At 58.4% G+C, this 19,484-nt stretch overlaps 5 protein-coding genes across 5 annotated transcripts; 1 reads left to right on the top strand and 4 right to left on the bottom strand.

Annotated features, from left to right (window-relative positions):
• Positions 1 to 313: 313 nt before the first annotated feature.
• On the bottom strand, positions 314 to 1,204 carry HRG_05542 (uncharacterized protein; the record flags this gene model as incomplete). Its single annotated transcript, XM_044864013.1, has 4 exons — positions 314 to 406; positions 468 to 668; positions 734 to 1,011; positions 1,069 to 1,204. 4 exons carry the CDS (start codon positions 1,202 to 1,204, stop codon positions 314 to 316), a joined length of 708 nt encoding a protein of 235 aa, XP_044720545.1.
• A 1,384-nt stretch (positions 1,205 to 2,588) lies between these two features.
• HRG_05541 (transcription factor iwr1 domain-containing protein) lies at positions 2,589 to 3,983 on the top strand (the record flags this gene model as incomplete). The annotated part of the gene is made up of 3 exons (XM_044864012.1): positions 2,589 to 2,658; positions 2,706 to 3,650; positions 3,739 to 3,983. 3 exons carry the CDS (start codon positions 2,589 to 2,591, stop codon positions 3,981 to 3,983), a joined length of 1,260 nt encoding a protein of 419 aa, XP_044720544.1.
• Positions 3,984 to 5,402: 1,419 nt separating this feature from the next.
• Positions 5,403 to 6,533, bottom strand: HRG_05540 (uncharacterized protein; the record flags this gene model as incomplete). Its single annotated transcript, XM_044864011.1, has 2 exons — positions 5,403 to 5,479; positions 5,564 to 6,533. 2 exons carry the CDS (start codon positions 6,531 to 6,533, stop codon positions 5,403 to 5,405), a joined length of 1,047 nt encoding a protein of 348 aa, XP_044720543.1.
• Positions 6,534 to 11,330: 4,797 nt separating this feature from the next.
• Positions 11,331 to 12,536, bottom strand: HRG_05539 (histidine phosphatase superfamily (branch 1) domain-containing protein; the record flags this gene model as incomplete). The annotated part of the gene is made up of 6 exons (XM_044864010.1): positions 11,331 to 11,403; positions 11,550 to 11,637; positions 11,731 to 11,782; positions 11,846 to 12,073; positions 12,134 to 12,427; positions 12,501 to 12,536. 6 exons carry the CDS (start codon positions 12,534 to 12,536, stop codon positions 11,331 to 11,333), a joined length of 771 nt encoding a protein of 256 aa, XP_044720542.1.
• Positions 12,537 to 13,778: 1,242 nt separating this feature from the next.
• Positions 13,779 to 15,845, bottom strand: HRG_05538 (f-box-like domain-containing protein; the record flags this gene model as incomplete). Its single annotated transcript, XM_044864009.1, has 1 exon — positions 13,779 to 15,845. The coding sequence occupies one exon, from the start codon at positions 15,843 to 15,845 to the stop codon at positions 13,779 to 13,781; it is 2,067 nt and encodes a 688-aa protein (XP_044720541.1).
• Between the last annotated feature and the right edge of the window lie 3,639 nt (positions 15,846 to 19,484).

The raw sequence follows: 19,484 nt of genomic DNA, 5'->3' as shown, positions 1-19,484 counted from the left end.
CTACGGCTTCTGTCCATCCGCCAGCCAGCCAGCGCCATGCTCTTCAACTTCAACCCCCCGAGCACCTCCACTCAATCTCATGCTTTGATCGGTCTCATCAACAACATCTCTTCTTCGTCTGTCGGCGGTGTCTTGTTTTCTGGGCTTGCTGGCTGTGTAAAGTCGTCGCCGACCCCGGCTCTCGGCTCCTCCGCGATAGACCCCAGAGACACAGCAGATCTGGTACGTCCTAAACTGCTATGCGATGGCCTGCTTTCTCTTCCTCCGGATCCCACAGCAACAGTGCCATCGGCAGAGTCGGCGAAGCCGCCCCTCAGTGGCGCAGTCCGAGGGGATAGCTGGAGATGCTCCAGATGAGGGTGGTTGTCATCGTGGCCGGACTGGATCCTGCGCAATGCGTCAAGAACTGACGATCGTTCGGACGGGAACTTTTCAAGTGTCGGGTCGTCAACGTCAACACGACCCACCCCGTAGTTGCCAAACGACAGCCTTGAATTGGGGCTGTTGACCGCGAAGTCCTGCGGCTCGTGATCGAAGCCATCGTCGGCTGTCTCGCTCGCTCCAAAGGCCTCGTGGGCAAAGAGTGGCGACTTGAAATCTTCGTGGTCGCCTGTTGCGTCACCTGTGTCTTGGAGCTTTTCGGGACGGGAAGGCATTGTGTTCTTCGGCTGGACAAGACGCAGTCAGTACTGTGTGCAAATGAGCGGCCATCTACCTAGATAGTTATCCTCACGTCATCGAACTGGGCGGCAGTGTCTGCAACTTCGGCCGCCGTAGATGAAACCACCTCGGTTGGGGTACGAGATCTTGCGCCATTCGTGGCGTCAGCGGCACTGGCCGCGCCTGGTTTGCCTTGCGCAGACGCGCCGCTCATGGTTCCAGGCAGACCAGGAACGGGCACCGACTCGATTGCTCTCTGCGGCACCTCGGGAGACGACTGCCTCTGCTTGGGGGCACGGTCCATCGCTGGCGCTTTGAGTAGATTGGTCTTGTTTCCTCGATGATCCGTCACTAGACGCCAGTCAAGTCACACGAAACCAGAACTTGCCGCGAGCCAAGAGAGCCTACCTATGCTGCTGTGCTCGTCCAAGAGCCAGTCGTCACTCTCTGCGGCCCTGAACCTGTATTGGTACTCGAGGCCGGACTGAACAGAAACTCGGGCTGTAAAGCAGTGCTCCCCCGCGCCATCTACAGTATACTGCATCTCTCGAGGCTGCCAGGCCGGGTCAGAGAATGTCCCAGCCAGGTAGATAGGGGGCTGCGCTCCCGCCCTGCGAAAGGCTATTGTCACGAGAGTGGAAGATTCCAACATAGTAGATATTGCCCGATGGCAACCTGGGTGCAGTCGTCTGCCTGGCGGATCGTAGGGCGGGGAGTCAAGGCGTGGTCAAGCACTCGTCAACTGCTTTGACAAGTTCATGTGGGAAGCGGCCGGATTGCCAGTGCGTCTCTCAATCGAGCGGTTGTGATACGGAGACGGGGATGTCATGGACAGCAGTCGGTGGGTGCGATGCGATGAATGGTTGGTGCTCCTCAACACAGGCTCGATGTCGATGGAATGACGGAGAGTTTGATGACGACGGGCTAGGAATCCGGAAGCAAGTTTGCAGGCTGGAGGGCACGTGAAGCGGGCAGTGGATCGATTCGGCGGTGGGCTGTGCTTCACGGGTGCAGATTTCGGTAGGTACAGTATGCACAGTATGTATGTGTGTCTGATGTTGAGGGAGGGAGGCGTGCTTTGCATCCCGGTCAGTACTTCCTCGCAGGTACTGCGACTTGGCAGAACTGCGTGTGCCTTTGCTTCCCCAACACGGTTGGTGGCGGTGTGCCATCACTGTATCATGCGAGACATAGCGTCTGGCGTCCAGTAGCGAAGATAAGGTATCTCGCAAGAGTCAAGAGTCGACACACGACTTGTACTTGAAAGCCTCGACAATATAGAATTCTCTCCCGTCTCTTCTCTCGTTGGGCTTGTCTTATTGGCCCGGCCTGGCCATCCAACCATGCCTTTCGACTGCTTCTGGACCCTTTCTTATTGTTCTTCCAGCTTTGCTCCCTTTCCGGGGAGATGAATAGCTTTCTTTCCCCTCATTCTTCCCCTCTTATTCAGACGCCACTCTTTTGGTTTTCCTCCGCTCATGACGTCAAGGTTACGACTTGCCGGTGCCCAACGAGATTCTTACACCATGATTTCCGTCTATTGGATACTCCATGCCCGTCACAGACGGCTGCATGGCAGCACGGAATCTTGATTGAATTTTGATATCCGATTGATCCACGTATCAATTCACGTAGCACCTTCATCTTGTCAAAGGTTGGAGGTTGGAGGATGCTTTCTTGTGGGTACCGGCCCCGTACAAAGTACAGTGGACTGGCGGGAGTTTCCAGTGCTTGTGGGCACGCTGACGTAACGGTGGTACGTATCTCCTCGACAGCGATTGGCTCCCTTCAACGACCGTCGACAAATGGCGATAAAACAACCAACCCATTTCAACGTTCCAACCCGCCGTCTTCCCTCGACCACTCGGGGCCTCAGGCTCTCTTCTTCCGACCCGACGCCTTCTGGACTCTGTCTTCAACCGTCACCCATGTCAATTCCTCCGCAGCTCATCCGCGTCAAGCGGAAACGGGTCGAGGAAGCCCCCGTCACTTTTCTTCGTCAGTCGCCTCCTCCGCTACACTGAGGCCTGGCTGACCAGGCGCAGAATTTGACGATGGCCAGAAGAGGCATCGTAGTGGCAGCAACTGGGCATACCAGCGTCGAGATCCCGCGTCTCAACCCGCCCCGCAAGCGAGCGACAGACCTGTCATCCACACCTCTCACCCGGAAGATGCCTCTGCCCCCGCCGACAATCTCGCCAGAGCGCATCCTCCACTAGATGCGGCCGCATCTCCAATTCGAGAGGCCGGCCTCGGTTTGGTGGAGCCGCGAAGGTTTCATCTCTCGCGGTCGACCCTGGCAGCAGCAAAGGGCCCAGCCCTCAATGCCAGAATCTCCAAGCAGGCACGGAGCGTGCCCACCATCTTTGTCGAGCGAAGCCGGAATGGCAAGCCCTCGAAACCCCGGATGGATCTCGCAGCACTACAAGTGGCGTCGCAAGACGAGAGTCAAGTGCCGATACCAAGTCCTGCTCCCCTAGACACGGTCGAGAGAAATCAATTGAAGCGGCCAGGCGTCGTAAGCAAATCTCGCCAACTTCGCCAAGATGCACCGGTTCACGCGCCTCTTCCGACGTCGCTCACGAACCGCCATACCGAGGACATGGATAAGATTGCTTCCGACATGAACCGCTGGGTTCTCAACGAGCTCGGCGCAAATCTCCATAGCATGGAGCAGGAGAAGCGACAAGCCAAGAAACCAAGGTTCAAGCCCAGGGCGCCCGCTCAGAGATATATAGAGCGTCATCCGGAATCTGCTCCAGCCAATGAGCCCCAGGACGTAGTCATGGACGAAGCCAGCGAAGAGGAGGGCGACGATGACGATTGGATCATCGAGGAGTATGTGCGCATCCCAGCGAACTCGGTCGCCTTGAACGTGTCTCCCTCGGACATTGGCGTCTTAGTCCTGGATGACGACGATGAGACCTTACTCTTCTTCGGATCCATGCACGAGGACGACGACGACCTCGAGGACGACGACGACGAGAACGGTAGGCTCACCCTTTCCCACAAAAGTGGGAGGTGGCTTGTAGCAAGCAACGTCCCACGTTTGCGGCCGGCACGCTGACATACGCACAGCCGAGAACCACTACACAGCAGACTACCCGGAGGACGAGGTCGAGTCGGACGATGAATACGGCCGTCAGCCTTACTGCTACCGCAACGGCGCCGCCTCCGACGACGAGGAGTTTGACAACACCATTTGCTCTGAAGGGGAGGACAACGACGACCTGCTCCTGGGTGGCGACGGGGATGATGATGATGACGAGACCAGGTTGGCCCGCATCCGGGCCTTTATGCAGCGCAACTCGGCTTTCGGATGAGTAGCCGCGAAGGTTGGGCCCGGCTTGACCATGTCGTTGTTTACTATATTAAGCCCCGCCAGCGGTTGCCAGCATGACCCAACCGTGAGTGAACGTGCGTCGCCACGTGAGACCCAACGTCTGCGGAAGACGCAGCATACGCCCCAGGCCACCGCGCCAGGCTCCCTTCTTCGTTTCCTCCCCTCCTGCCAACTCCGCCAACCGGCTCGAGCCTCGTCGCTCGCCGCCTTGCGTGATCCAATGGCATCAGCGATGGTCGTAGCGACGTCGTGCGCGGCCGGCACCTCGCCTCGACCACGTTGCCTTGGCCTCGCCCTTGCCCCTGCTGCGGCGACTTCGACCACGTGCGCACGGAATCATCCGGGTGCATCGACCGCCCTGCTTGTGCGCTGCGCGCTGTGCGTATGGTGCTGTATGTACATGGAGCTGCTTGTGCGTGTGCGAGTGTAGTTGGGCACCTTGAGCTGCGGCCCGGCAGCCTCGAAGCCATGGCCCGCCACCCACAAGCTTGGGTTTGTCGCCCTTTGTTTTTGTCCCCGCGCCAGGATTCCGGGGTGGACATCCAGAGAGGACTTGCAAATCCTCCCCATTACCCCCTCCCGCTGTCCAGGCAACCCGCCACAAGCGGTGAGCCCGTCCACCAGGCACGGTGGCGCGCACAGGGTCCGCAGAGGTCGGAGTGCGGATGGCGGAGAGAAAAGGGCCAACTACCCCGTCTCTCTTCTCTCTTATCCGCGCGCCCGGGTCTGTCGTTGGTACGCCAAGGACACCGCGTGCGCTCGTCTTTGCCAGGGGTGGCTAGGGCGGGAAGAGAGGCAAGAAAGGCGGAACTTTCCCCCCCCTCCACACCACAAGATCGGACATCGCTTTGTTTAGCATCGCTACGAGTGCACGGGGGAGGGAAAATGCCACACAAATGCTCTTGTTGGTATATTGTACACGGGAAAAGTCCCGAAAATGGCCCGCTATGGAAAACGGCCAACCAGCTCGCCAAATCCATTATCCGTCTCGACGTCATGCTCATGTTCCTCCTCTTCATTACGCCGGACTGGGCGTGCCGGTCGTCTAATAGTACACATGGTAAGCAGGGTGGGGTAACGACGCCGGGCGAGGGCGGTCAGCCTCTGGCCCCGTCCCCCCCCCATACCCAGCCCCCAGGCCGCAAGCAAATAGCCCAACGAGCCAAGCTGCCCTCTCGCGAATTTTGCTCATCAATGCCACGTTCGTGTGAACGTCTCGACATAAGAAAAATGATAGGCCAAGAAAGGATAAACAACGTGGTGCGCGTCGGGGGCAGGTTATAGTACATGGTGGGGCCCGTGGGCCCCTTTTTTGGTATGTGCGAGGTCGTCCAGTGATCATTTCCGTGCTCATTCGTATCCCGGGGAAAACTCAAAAAAGGCTCGTACTCCATGGCCTCTAAAGCTTGAGTCGTCGCTGCTCTTTTCTTTTTCTGCGCTCACGGCGCTCACGGTATTGCATTGCTCGTTTCGAGGCTGGGAAAGAAAGAAAAAACCGTCAGCACGGGTGGTGATACAAGGGTGCAGGGATATGCGCTGGATGAATGGATGGAAACCTACCCCAGTCTTGCGACTTGCGCTTCAGCTCAGGGTCGACCCATGAGTAGTGGATGGCCCGCTCAGGATATCGTTGAGCCAGACCCAAAGGTTCCATGGGCTTGTCCTGGCTGTCCCTCTCCCTGCACTTGATGCTGATGTACTTGGGCTCCAAGTCATCTTCGTTGTCGAACATGAGCCAGCCATCCTGGTCCCAAAGCGGGATTCTCTGGTTCATGCGGTAATACCAAGCTTGCAGGCCCTGGACAGTCCGCTCAGGGACTCTCCCAAACATGGCCGCAAAATCTTGCTTGATGCGTTGCCACTTGAGCTTCTTGTCGTGCCAGGCATAGATGATGAAGTCGCCTTCCTCAGTGGTGTACTTTTGGTTGATATGTCGGTTCTCCTCCGGAGGGGGGCTGGGATAACTGTCCAGGGCCGTCTGCCCATGGGCGAAAGGATCGTTGCCATGACCGACAGGATAGCCGTCGTGGGATATGTATCCATGAGCCATGTGTGGCGGAGGAAGGACCCCGCCTCGCGTCAGGCTGGGGAGAGGCGAAGGTGGAGTGTGAGGGCGCGGCGGGCCATGAGACCGGGCCAGAGCCTCAACTCCTTGGTCAAACTCGTCTAGGCTTGGAAGCCTGACAAGAGTATGGCTGTAAGGGTTGAGGCGAGAGATGCTGGGAAGCGGGGAGCAATCCCGAGAACGGCTCGAGTAGGGACCGGCGTACGACAAGCGCCGAGTTTCGTACAGTCGGCCATCGACGGGTGAGGAGTTGCCCTCGATCTTTAACCGAGGGCTGCCAGAAGCAGACTCAGGCGGTGTCTGCGGGTGGACGAGGGATCCGTAGAAAGAGATGGAGGGCAGGTCCTCGGGCAACTTGCGTGGTTGTAAGCCCTCGGCGTGGGTGAGGGCCCGGACGCCCATCCTACTGCCGCCGACCAGAGACGGCCCGCTAGACTCCCGGGAGCCGGTCGTCGTCGAGAACATATTCCAGGGTGAAGGAGCAGATAGCCCCTCGTCTCGTCGGCGTATATAAGACAGAGAGATGAGGACCCTTTTGCGTGACGGAGTGATAGTTGAGCGAGGGCGCGGACAGCTAACGCTGAGAGTGGAAACACAGGGCCCAAAGGAACGGGGCACGGAGGAGGGAGAAGGTGGGTTAAGTAACGAGGGAGATGTCGAAGGGTTATGAAGACGACGAGTGGAGGAAGTGACGACCAACTAACTTCATGACTCAATGAGAGACGAGGGGTAGGATATTCTTGTAGTCGACGACGAGGTATCGAGACCCTGGTGATCAATGGATAGCGTCTGATCACTATGCTAACGCACCGTGTTCTTCCTTTTTCTTTTTACTGCCCAGTACCTGAATCAAGTGATAAGTTCCGGACGATGGCAGCACAAAAAGATTGTTGTCTTGAGCTGCCAGAAGGGGGGGTCCGAGTGCCGCCCCTGCTCCAAGTTCGCAGAGACGGGACCAACAGAGGCGGAGTGTAGTTAGTGAGAAGCCAAGGTGGATCGTCGTGCAGAAATCGACAGAAACGGTACCTGCGGCGTGTGAAAGACAAAGGAGGGCTGGAGTTGGCACTGTCGACGCCCCAGGCCGTCAAGTTGCTTTGGTTTACCTGTGCTCTTGCATGCAGGAGGGCAGGCGGGGGGCAAGCCAGTGGGAGCATTTCCAAGCGACTGCGAAGCACCTCGGGGCGTTGTATAATTTGCTGCGGCGTCACTCGATGGGGCTAGTAGCGGGGTATGTCGAGGAGGAGGGGGCACGGAGACAATGAGCACTCTTGGGCATGCTTGAACGCGGATGCCGTACGGGTGTTGTTGGGTTGTGAAAGCCGAGGGGAGTCCCGATGCTGTTCTTGGGTCTTGTCGTCACTGCGGCCGCTGTTCTCGCCGCGGACAGTGAATCACGGTTTGGGCTGCAAGCAAGGGACGGCCGATCATCTCATCTCACCTCGGACACTGAAGACTCAGGAGTCGCGTAGCCCTTGGCTCGATGGCTCTCCCTCGCCGAGAGGTGTGGAGTAGCGGTGGTGTGGGTTGGAGACGTGCTGCTCGTCTCACAGGGGCAGCACGAACCGAGTACTTTGTACACTCGGACGATGGCTGTTGAGAGAACGGACATGCATGATCCAAGGGCAAGAGGAGTCGGTGCGGATCCATCAAGTCAGTCTCTGGACCCAGTACCAGGGTTGCCGCACCGCCGGGACGGCTGGCACCTTTTGCGAGGATAATGCCGCCGGCTGGCAACCAGGCTTTGGGCGCCAGCCTCCGTGTGCCCGGGCTCTGAACCTGCCGTGGAAGCCAACAGGCAGGGAGGGGGAGGACGCTTGGCTGCCTGGGACGAGGCACCATGTGGCTCTAAATTTGGCCCATGTCACGGCGAGGGACGGACTTGGCAGCGGCACAAGCACACACTGGCTGTTCAAGCGATGCCCAGAAGAGAGTGGCAGTTGTGCTGGGCGTCGGGGATCGGCACCGGCGCAGGAGATTTGTGAAAGGCCGGGGTGATGTGCATGGCAGAGCCTGCAAGGAAAAAACAAAGAGATCTGACGTGTAACCGAACTCAGACCTGGGGAAAGCTGACGGTCCGACCGAAAGGCACAGCTCGACAACGGACTACGCCGTCTAGCCGTGAAAGCCTGGCCCCACGAGACTTTCTTTTTCGCGCCCAAGTGTGGCGACTAGTCTCTGTGTGTCTGAAGCGAAGCAGACGCAGGGTCGCCGCAGAAGCTCAGCACTTGCTCGGGCATTATTATTTTTTAACAAGGCCCTGCTCAAGGGAAAACAAAAAAGGGAAAAAGAATATGTGTTCCGCCGCGGCGCGGGGGTCGTGAGACGAGCTGTCCCGAGCATGTTGTCCACCAATTTGTTTTTCATTGCCGGCGTTGCGAGGTTCCCGACACAACCGGAGCAGCTTGTCTGCTGCGTCGTTGGCAAGGCTGCCAACAAGAGAGAAAAAGTCGGACTGGACGGCTTGGAAGGCCAGGGGCACGCCGTGGACGATGGAGACCGGGGAGGCTGATGGACAGTGCTAGCAGCCTTCGTCATCTTGGTCCGTCGTCGTCGTCGGCCATCGCTAACGTGGCGAACGCTCGACCCAGTAGACTTTCGGCAAACGCGATAGTGTTGCTTTTTCTTCTTCTTCCTCTTCATTCTTGTCTCTGGGGGGGGGCGCGAGGGGTGGGTGTGCGTTGCTGCAAAGCTGTCGAGTAAGGTAGTAAGTAGGTAGGGAGGGGGATGAGAGCGAGGTGAAGTTGCGCAAGGGGCACCAAGAGGCACCAAGAGGCTGGAGCCGGGGTTTTTTTTTGGCCCTGGCCCAACCGCCTTTCTTTCTTTGCACTTTGCAGTGCCCCAACCTGGTTGCGTATCCGAGCATGTACCTACAGAGTACGTACCAAGTGGCTGACCAAGGCCCAATCCGGGCTCTTCTGCCCAAGCACCGCACGTGCACGCTCTTCATTGAATGTCGATACGTACTGTACAACTGTACACAGGGGTGACATGAGGCACATGAGGCACATGAGAGCAGCAAAAGATAACATGAGCGTCCGAAACCCTCTCACACCTCACGCTCCTCCTTTTCCTCCTCCAACTGCAGCCGCAGACAGTGCGCAACCCTCCCACCACCACTGCCGGGGCTCGCCTATGCAGCTGCTGCTCGGCGGCGGCGGCGGCTGCTGCGGCTGCCGCTGTCGCAGCTCCCACCCACCCATGCCACCCACACGCCGCGCCCACACGCCCTGTCGTCGTCGTCCATGCGGCTCTCCGCGATTGATTACCTCGGCCGTGCTAATCTTGCTCTTACGCCTCTAGCTTCAGCGCCGGCACAGTGCACATGGACCTCGCCGGGCCCGCACGCGGGGGTTCCCGTCCTTGTGTCTCTGCTCCTCAGACAGAGAGACAGCCCGCGCTCAAAACGTCATCCTCCCTTGTGGACGAGATGTGGCCCCCCCCCTTGTCCGATTACCCCCGAGAGCTCCGTCCGTTGCCATGTTTTTGCCTCCCGCTCTAAATCTGGAAGCCGTCGTTTCAGCCGGCAGCCTGTCACTGATCCGATGGCTGCAGTGTTTTGCTTGGTTCATAGGACTTTGCTTTTTGAGCCTCCCCCCAAGTCCCCTCCTACCAAGACGGTGCAATAAGACATGGCTCACGGACTTTCGCCTCCCTTGTGCTGATGTTATCGTATCGTGACCTCGAGGGCACCACGGCTCCTCCGACGACTCATCGTCGGCAACCGCAGACACTGTCATCTTCCTTTGTGCTCCATGCAAGGACGACCAACTTCAAACAAGGTCCTCTCGGCATTTCCATCTCTTGGCCTGCCCCGAGGCCTCTCCCCAGCATGTTTCATGAGCAGTGCCGACAGCTCGCTCTCCGGAGATCTTGGCTATCCGTCTCGGCCAAGGCCATCTCATTGTACGAAAACAAACGTTAGAGTCACTCCCACACCTCTAGGCCAATAACAGTCTTGCAGTGCGTGTCATGTACATGCAATGCATGGCCTCGCACAGACCCAGCACCTCATCATGGCTGCCTCCGCGTTAACACAGAGAGATCTGGCCGGTGGGAGATAATCGAAGCAAGGGGTGTCACGGCCTGTCCAGGAACGCTCTCAGCAGTCCGCCTCTCGCCAACTCTCGACAAAGCATGAATGTCCGTGAGGACTCTCGACCGCAGCTGAGACCTTCACGATGCAAGGTACCACATGAGCCATGAAACAATTGAAAGCAAGGGAGACGTTGCCCATGACTGAGAAGGGTCTGTGAGTGAGCTGGACAGCTCGAGGCCCTCTCTCCCCCTACTGACACCCACACGCGTCGTAAACATGCAGTCGGCGTAGTCAATATAACAACGACTAGCAAGCGTCGGCTTGGGAGATGGCTTCGGGTCCATGGGTTCGTCACTAGCCGCGACGAGCATAGGGTTGCTGGCAAAAACATGCCGCCGCGCAGCCCATCGATCCCCTACTGTTTGTTTTCTTGTTGACGTGTTCATTTCCAGCCTGACCGTGATAATCCCAACGTCAGACACAGCTTCGGTTGGTTGACGCACTTTGCGGGCCCCGTGATCCTGTCGTCGGCCTTGCTTCCATTTGCTCAGCCAAGCGAGTTGACGTGTAGCTGCAAGATTACCAAAGCTCACGCCCTGCCCTGCCGTCGCCGTATTGACACAAAGCGGCAGCCACAGATTGTCAACGGTGTCGGAGAAAGGAACCAACTCCCTCACTCTCGCCACCAATGCCGTCTTCCGGCGAGAGGAACTGTTGCCGATGGTGGCGGGGCTCGTCTCCTCTGGCGGGGGTCCCACCCTGACGAGACTGTATGTTGGTCGCTCATAATGTTTTCGACTTGGCGCCCCCCCTCCCCCCTCTTCTTGGAAACTGGGCCTGGCGTGACCAGGCGCCGACATCTCTCCACCAGGATCGCCTCTGCATCCGACTGGGAGTCGATCGAGGGCTCCTTGAGCGACTCTTGATGGTTCACCCGGGCGCTGCAAATCATGAGCTGGCCGCTGTTTCCCCCTGGTCTCGCCAAAAGCTATACTCGGGGCTCGGCACCCGATCTGCCTGCCAGACATTGTCTTGGCTGTCGTTGGGAGGGTGTTGTCCTTTCTCCTAAGCCATCTCCGCAGCTTCTTGCGGCCATTATGTCATTAACGTGACGTTGGAGCCGATGATCTTTGTCGATGCCTCTGCACATGAACCGTGGACCGACCTGGTCCGTGTCCTCCCCAGGCTCACCAGTGAGTCAAGGCTCCCTCAGGTCGCTTTGTAGTCTACAGCTTGGACTCGGCATCGCCTCGGGAGAGAGACCCTGTGCCTGGAAATGATTCATCTCCCGCAAACCTCCTGGTGTTGGTATTAGCCCGAGACCCTGGAGGGGGGGGGATGCCTCTGGCGGGCCGAGACAGCCTCAAAAGCGGCGAGGGCTCGAGGACATGAAAAACGTATCACGGGACGACGAGCATCTGCAGGATGTGGGCGTAAGCACATACCATCCTCTCTCTTTCCCGCCGCTGAGGAAGCTGCAGTCGCTGTTGAGCTCGCAGTTCCAGCCCCCGGTAATAAGGCTTGCAGCCGCATCTGCAAGTCTCTTTGTCAGGACAGTGGGGATACTGGGTATGGGATATCGACGCGGCCGGCCAACAGTTGGCATCGCGTGTTGGCTTGGCTTACCAAAAGAATCTGCCGACAGGGAGGCCTTGCCACCAGACGCCTCGCCCTTCCTCTGGAAGACGCTCAGCCCGCACGTGTACGCATCAAAATCCTCGGCGTCGACGCTGTCTGGCACCTGTCCGGTCAGGATGCGACCCAACACGATGACTACGGCAGCGTGGGTGCATAGAAGGGCGGAGCGAGCCCCCTGAGCGTCACACTGCTCGATGATGCCGCGCAATGCCACGGCCACTCGCTCCTGGAGCTGGGCCAATGTCTCCCCGCGTGGCGAGGGCACAACGACTGGCTGGTAACCCTCGTCGATGGCTGGAAACAGCGACTTGAGCACGGCGATCGCGGCAGGCTGGGGGTGGGTGAAGGGGGCCGAGCCAAACCACTCGCGGATGCCGTGCTCGGGACGAACCCTGGCAACCACGCCGTCGTCGCCAGCGGCGGGGCCGCTGGCTTTCCGGTCTCGTTGCTGTTTCCGCAGCTCAAGATTCTGCATAAAGGGCTCCAGGGTCTGGAGGCACCGGTAGAAGGGACTCGAGTACACCGCCTCGACGGGCGGATCAAGGGTCATGAGGTGCCTGGCCAGCTCTCTCGCCTGGCTGACGCCATGGGAGGTGAGGGCCGGGTCGGCGGGAATTCCTGTTGGCGATGGGATATAGGCAGAGTAGGTGCCAGTGGCAGGGTCGACGAGCCAATTAGAGCGGAACTGGTCATCGACAATGGCAGCAGTCAATACAGAGAGCCGGAGGTATTGTCCTCTTTGGCCGACGCGCACTTACCCCGTGGCGGATGACGTAGATCTTCTCCAGCGGCATGTCCGCAACGGATGGCCTTCAGCGGATGGGGGAAAAGCTTCTTTCTCTAGGTGTTTGAGAGGGGCGCCTCGGCGTGGCGAAGAAATCCTGCCCTCTAGATGTCGACGGTTTCTACAGCGAGGTGAAGCCGTAATTAGCTGGCGGCCGCTTTTTGATCCCGCTCCGGCTCCCGGGGTACGTACTCCGGAGTTACTTCTGAGAAAAATACCCACCCAGGTAACGACCACCTTGGTCTTGGGACAACCTCGACTTGCCGTCCATCTTTCCTCCGGTCTCTCTTGGGCAGTTGGAGGCGTGCTCTTTGCTTGCGGTTCGCCTACAGCATGCACATTGGTGCTTCCGACAAAGCCAACCACGACTTGGGCTGAAATCAACGCGAAGCCGGCTTCCAAGGCACCAACTGGGTGCTGCTGCTGTTGGTCCGCCTAGCGCGCAACAAGGGCATCAATTTCCGCCGATCAACGCTGATTCCACTCAGCCATCCATTAATCACGAGTTAGCTCTCATGAATAACCAGGCTACAGCTCGGTAAAGTGGAAATTAGAATTCTGCACCTAGTCGTGAGCTCACGGTGCGGGCCTCGGCACCCTCGCCACCTCCGACATCTCCGGATCTTCAGCGAGGGACGGTACCGTCTGATAAGGCGGGACTTGTCCGCAAGATTCCAATCCGTCCGTTTCCGGGCCGACGTATCCAACATTTCCTCATCTTCACGGGCTTAAGAAACACCGTCAGGTCCGGTAAAACTGTTGGTGATGTTATGCACGACTTGATGGGCCACCCGAATGTCTCGACTCTTACAGTAGAGGTAGGAAGCCATGCGTCAACAACACGACGGGCCAATGTAAGACTTCTATCCGACAGGAACAAAAGAAATGAGGGAGATCTGGCATTCCAAGCTGCCGAGGTCATGGTCGTAATAGACCTCCATCCCAAATCAACGCGAGGAAGTGGCCGCCCCAGCAATGTACCTTGTGGTCAATCGTCATCAAACTCACCGCCCTCGATCTTTGAAAAGAATATGTGCCGAAAAGGCCCCAAATGAACCCCCCGGGCACATTCCACCTTCAACCTCGTCCCTCTGCGACCTATCCCAACGCCGCCGAGACGATATGGGTGTCAAGGCTGCAGTCCAATTAATCGCAAACCCCACCGTGTTCAAATGACGAGTCCGCGTCATGTAGTCTCTCGATGTCAAATGCGTCAGTCGTCTTGCCGTTTTCCGACTTCCTCCCAGCATCGTCACATAACCGAGCAGGCTCCCATGGTTCGAGCCCGACGACGGCCGACGACGACGCCGTCTTCTTCGTGCAGGTGCAGTGCCTGAGCCTCCCTCGCTCGTCGTCTGCGTCTCCTGTAGCCAGCTCCGCCCATGCCGGCCTCTTCGTTGGCTTGCATGTAGTCTGCCCACTTCCTCTCCAGTCGACTTGCCGATGCCGGCTCGCCACGCAATAGCCGCTTTTGGTGCTCGTCGACGGTCATCTGGAAGCCGTAGAAGCACTTGAGCCCGATGATTTCGGTGGGATAGGTGACGCGCCCAGGCTGACCAGCAGCGGGCCTCATCTGGGCGTTGCGGAAGAGAACCTCGCGAATGCCCGTCCATGTGACGTTTTGACAGTCATACACGACCAGCTGCAGTGTGGCTTTGGGCCGCGCTCCCTCTTGCATTGATCGCTGAGAGCGCTTGGTGACCATTGCCGCGGCTTCGGCAAGCACAAGGTCGCTGATGCGCGTGTTGTCCATGTCGACGACCCTGAGCTTGACGCACCTTTGCATGACTGGGAGCATACCAACGTCGCTGATTTTCTCACAGTAGCTCAGCGAGAGATGCTCCAAGGTTGCGGCGCACGGTGCCTTGGCCAAATGCTCCGATAGAAGCGAGTTGGTGAGATCCTCCAAATCCTCCAGCTCAAGGTGCGTGAGCCGCGGCGTCGAGGCCAAGATGGGCTCGAGAGCCGCATCAGTCAGAGACTTGCAGCCAGAGAGCTGTAATCCTTCCAGGTCGGGCGTCACATGACCAATTGCCTTGACGCCAACGCTGGAAAGACGGTTGCAACGGCTGAGATCCAGGTGCCGCAGCTTTCGCAGTGGGACGATGGGGCGGTCGGTGAGGAGGTCGATCTCAGGGTCCACGCCATGCATCATGACCTTCAATGCCTCATCGGTGAGCTCCACGCATCCGCAAAGAACGAGTCTCTCGAGGTGGTTGGTCGTGAAGATGGACTGAGCGGTCGCGATACTGTCGAAGCCGCGGACTTCGCCAGCCCTCAGATCTCTCAAGTTGGTGCATGAATCGATGACGGCCTTGATGCCACGGGCCTCTACCTTTTCGCACCAAGAGACGTTGAAGGTCTCCAGCTGAGGGCAAGATTCGGCAATGATCTTGCACGACGTGTTGGATACAGCCGCTAGGCCCGTCAAGTTGAGATGCATCAGCTTCTCATTGCTCCTCAGAAGCACGTGAAGGGTGTTCTTTTGAAAGTTGCGGCAGCCTTCGAGAGTGGCATTCATGAGGTTCCTGCAGGCCTTGACAACGACTTCAGTCCGCTTATAGTGCTCGACCTGCACACAGCCCCTGAGATTCAAGTCCTTGACGAACGGACCAGCAGCAACGACGATTCTAGCCAGAGAGTCGGCAGGAATTTCTTGATAGAACTCCGAGGCATCAAATGAGGTCCAGAGCTGGCCGTCAAAGCAGAGCTTGTAGAACGACTTGCTCACCCTCGACGCTCGAACGAGTTCCTTTGGCTTCAGGTACGAGAATACGTGGACACAAACTTCGTGGGGCAGCTTTTCCCAGCGAGCAAAGTGCGGCCTCATAGGTGCTTTAGAGCCCGACCGGGTCCTTGTCCGCCCATCGTGCTTGTTGGACAAGATGAGCTCGGCCGGGAGCGGGGCTGTGGCGGCCGAAGGGGCAGGAGCTGCATTGTCAACTTTGCGAGTGGCAAGCTGGCCATCGGCGTCGTCGGGAAAGGGAAACTCGTTTGCCAAAGTCAGAGGCTTCGAAGTAAGCCCGCTAGAGAGGCCGAACGGTGACGGCTGGGGGGTGGCCGATCGGGCGGCGGGCGGTGTCTGAGACGGGCCAGCCGCCGCGAGACTGACACATGATAGGGTGCTCCTGGTGCTGTAGGGACTACCGATGGACTTGGAGCGCCGGGGGTTATTCAACGATGGCGACGAGGAGATGCGCTGCAATCCGCGGAGCAGACGCCGGCGGCTTCTACCCTTGGCCGGAAGTTCGGGCGGGGTGGGGGCATTGTCTTGGCCGGTCGGCATCGGGGCCGAGAGCTCGTCGACTACTTGGGCCATATTGTCGGGTAGCCGTCCGAGGGGCTACCTGCGTTCAGGCTGTCCAGGCTCTTGATCGCGTGTATTCTGGACTGGGCGGCTCGATTGGAGATGGTCAAGATTTGTGCGGTGTATCGGAGGGCGTCGGGGTTGGACTAGGGCGCTGAGAGTCGTGCAAGACAAATGGCGAATGACGGAGTTTTGATGAATCGGTGATGGATGGAATCCGCGCTGAATGCAAATCGAGTCATCTCAGGCTGCCAAGAGGGCCTGGTTGCCGGATGATTTCTCTCGGTCGTCGTGATGGAAGTCCAAGAGGGAGAGAGGGAGAGACAGGCGCGAGACACAAGGACCCTTTTGCGTCCAAGGGTAAATGAGAAAGACGATGTGTTCTGGCAGCACGAGCCGGGTTGGATCAGGGGACCTGCGGGATGGACGGTGGGGGCTGGTCACCAGGCCCCTACCTCGTTGGAGTGCCTCGAGCCAGAGGAAGACGGTCCTCTGCCGGCAACGCTCACCGGTACAACCCAGATCCCGGGCGGGCGGCGGACGGGGCGTCGATGCTAGCGAAGCTGAGGGCACATGTCCTCGGGCAAAGGCGGCGACATGATCACAGGAGCAGTCGGGTTGCGAGAGGGTCAGTTGGACGGCATCAGTCGAAAGAAAGCATGAGGCGGGCGGCGGGGGGGCGGAGGCTTATGGCTGCCCACGAGGCATCATTCGGAAAATGTCCAGTGTTTGTATACACACGAGAGCTTGAAGGGCAAAGCTACTCGTCGAGTACCTCGGTGTAGCGCCTACCTTGGCTCCGCCGAAAGGTACGGCCAAGGGAATGTAGGCAGTACTTTGGAGTTTGGACATGAATCTGGAAGGTGGGAGCTTTCCCTCCCCTTCCCCTCTCCGCGAACCTTACGGGATCCCCAAGGCAGGTGCAACGCGAGACTGCGCCGAGTCCAGGACTCACTGCGTGCTCGGCGCAATCCTTCGCGTCGCTCGCACATATGTAGGTAAGCAAGCATGGGCGGGTCGGAGACCTACTTTGTACGCACACACGGCACCTGTCTACTTGGATGCCTCCTTCTGCCGACTGTCCATTAACTTTGCCCGCTGACGGAACCATTAGCGGCCCCGCCTTCCCCTGTGCGTGGGGTATATCGATAAGCGACTGGCTGTGGGTAGGTACTTTGCGGGGCAGCCCAGCTTCTAAGGATCTCCTGGGTGCCTGGGATGACCTGCATTCACTTCTTCCACGGTCCTTCTAAAGAGAAATAAGCGTCCAGGAAAGGGGTGCTTGGTTTTCTTACGGTTCGAACAATTCACCAAGATAATGTAGTGTGACAACCTGTCCAGATCCGGCTCAGCCTGCTGTTCACGCCCGCTTCTATATGCTGCCCCGTACAATACGAAGCAACTGGGCCGAGTGGCGGCATTCCTTCTTTTCTTCTTTGCAACGCACAGAAACCTTGTTGCTGCGCATGCCCCGAGTGCCTGAGCTAAGCTGTATGGGTGCCTAGGGCCAAGTACCATCAGGTGATGGCTTAACCTTGGTCAAAGCACACGGCGCCGGCGGTCACCGTCCAGCCCGGGCGTTCGTCCGGACCCGACGAGGAGCAAGACGAGAAGGCTTTTTGTCGACGTGCGCACCTCTGTTCTGTACCAAGAAGGGCAAAGGCAGACATTGGTTCCCCCGACGTCTCACGCCTCTAGCCGCAGTGTGCGCAAAGTCCTCCCGGCCGCACAACGGAGCTCCGGGTCCAAGCCAAACCATTATACGCGCACGTCCCTCGTCTTGTATAGCTTGCCTCGTTGTCTTGCATGTTTTCGCCTCTAGGTAACTTACTGCACATCTCGTGTTATCAGGCGAGGAATCGGACCCTTTTTGACAGCTTGGCAGCCTGCCAATGTTCCACCGTGTCAGCATCTCTCGTGGCTCAGGGAGGCGTGCACGTCTAAAAATAGCCTGCAACGTCTTGCCTCGATACTCTGACCGAGCAATTGGTAACTGCGTGTTGCTATTGCCAAGACGCGCCCACCGAATCACACCGAAGAACTTCGTATATGCACGTGAAACGACGATCCGCGAGCTTGGCGGCCACGGTTAAGGAAGGGCGGCCCGCCTGGTTCATCGACGGCATTCTGCAGTCAAGCTCGACTCCACATACTCCGTAGTCGAGCTTTTGTTTAGAGAATTCACATTTTTAGCGGCGCTCCATCCCGGCCAGCTCCGCTAGCCGGGCCCTGGTCCCCGGTGATCTTGTGCTTGAGCAGATCAAATGACCAGTAAGACACGGCAGTGAAGGGCACCTGGGCAGACGATCAATCCATGTAACAGTAGCAATGGGCTCAGCCGCTGGCTGGGCTTGTGCTTTCCTGACTCCCGCCGTCAAGCACGCAGTAAATGACGTGCCTACCCTAGGCCTGTAAACGCACAAGGGAAGTGAGTTGTCTCGTCGAGAGAAAAGTACCGCTCCAGCCCTTGCGGCCAAGGGCGAGCAGGGGCGTCGAGAGGACAAGCGCCGCGTCGACCAGTATTCATTTCTGGAGGGATGGATAAGTTACCCGAGCCTCGTCCCGGTACAGCCGGTCGGTGAGGAGGGGCCGGGCTTTTCCAGATCCAACTTCGTCTCCATCTTTAGCGGTAATGCCTCCTCCGCCTCCCGGGTGCCAACGCGCGTCAACCGCGGCAGGCAGGCGACTGTTTGGGATACATACTCTTGATAGGACGAAACTTGGTGCTCCGCGTGGGACTCACATGCCCAAAGTATCTGCCTGCGAGGCCCTACCACAAGGGTGCGATACTTTGTACTTTATCGTCCGAGGCGATGGGATTAAGAGTCATGCACGATAAGGTGGTAAGCAGGTCGCCAAGTACTAGTACCCATTCGTGGACAAGGGCAACGCATAAAGCCGTTTATAAGTTACTTGGTCTGGAAAGGAGTCTCTCGCTGTACGGTTATCGGATGCCAGTCAGGCATTAGCAGTGTCCAGGAAACTTGCTGGGTAAGAGGCATGTACCGGGGGCAATGCAAAAGAGAAGAATATTTTGCGGCTCGAGGTACTCCATACGCAACGGCGGCACGACCCAAAAGTCTCAATTTACGCTGAACTACCGAGGGCGTCCCAAAATACAGGCCACAGCGCCGCCAAGGATAGGCTGGCACAGCTCGGCCAGAGCATGTACCGGTCGCACTGCAGCACGGGGCTCCCCCCTCCCGTCACAGGTTCCAGGTTCCCCACCATTCTCAAAGTCCGCCGCGCCCCTCACTCTGGTTTGCTTCCAGGTTCCGCTGCCCCTCGCCGAGGACTCACTTCTCGGTCTACGTACCCCCCCCCCAAAACCCTTCCTCCCGCCGCCAGCCAACGGGCTACACAAGACTCGACGATTTGCCTCGGAGCTCTAGCACGCAGGCCCCGGCATCCTGCTTCACCCTCCTCCGATCTGGCTCCTCGGTGACGCTCAAGTCGCGGGACCCGCGCCCATCGATTCTCGGACCGACTTTTAGCTCGTGCTCACCGACCTCCAACGCCACGACGTCCATGTCGGCATACCGCAACCCCGGCCGCGACCGATCCTAACCTCCATCCACTGCTCCCCGTCCCAGCCGCCGCCTCTCTAAAGCCCCTCACCTTGCCTCGACGCCATTTTGCCTGCCCTCGAGG

This window comes from Hirsutella rhossiliensis (genome assembly GCF_020360975.1).
Source record: "Hirsutella rhossiliensis strain HR02 chromosome Unknown scaffold00005, whole genome shotgun sequence".
NCBI lineage: Eukaryota > Fungi > Ascomycota > Sordariomycetes > Hypocreales > Ophiocordycipitaceae > Hirsutella > Hirsutella rhossiliensis.
This window is presented reverse-complemented; position numbering and strand designations above follow the sequence as displayed.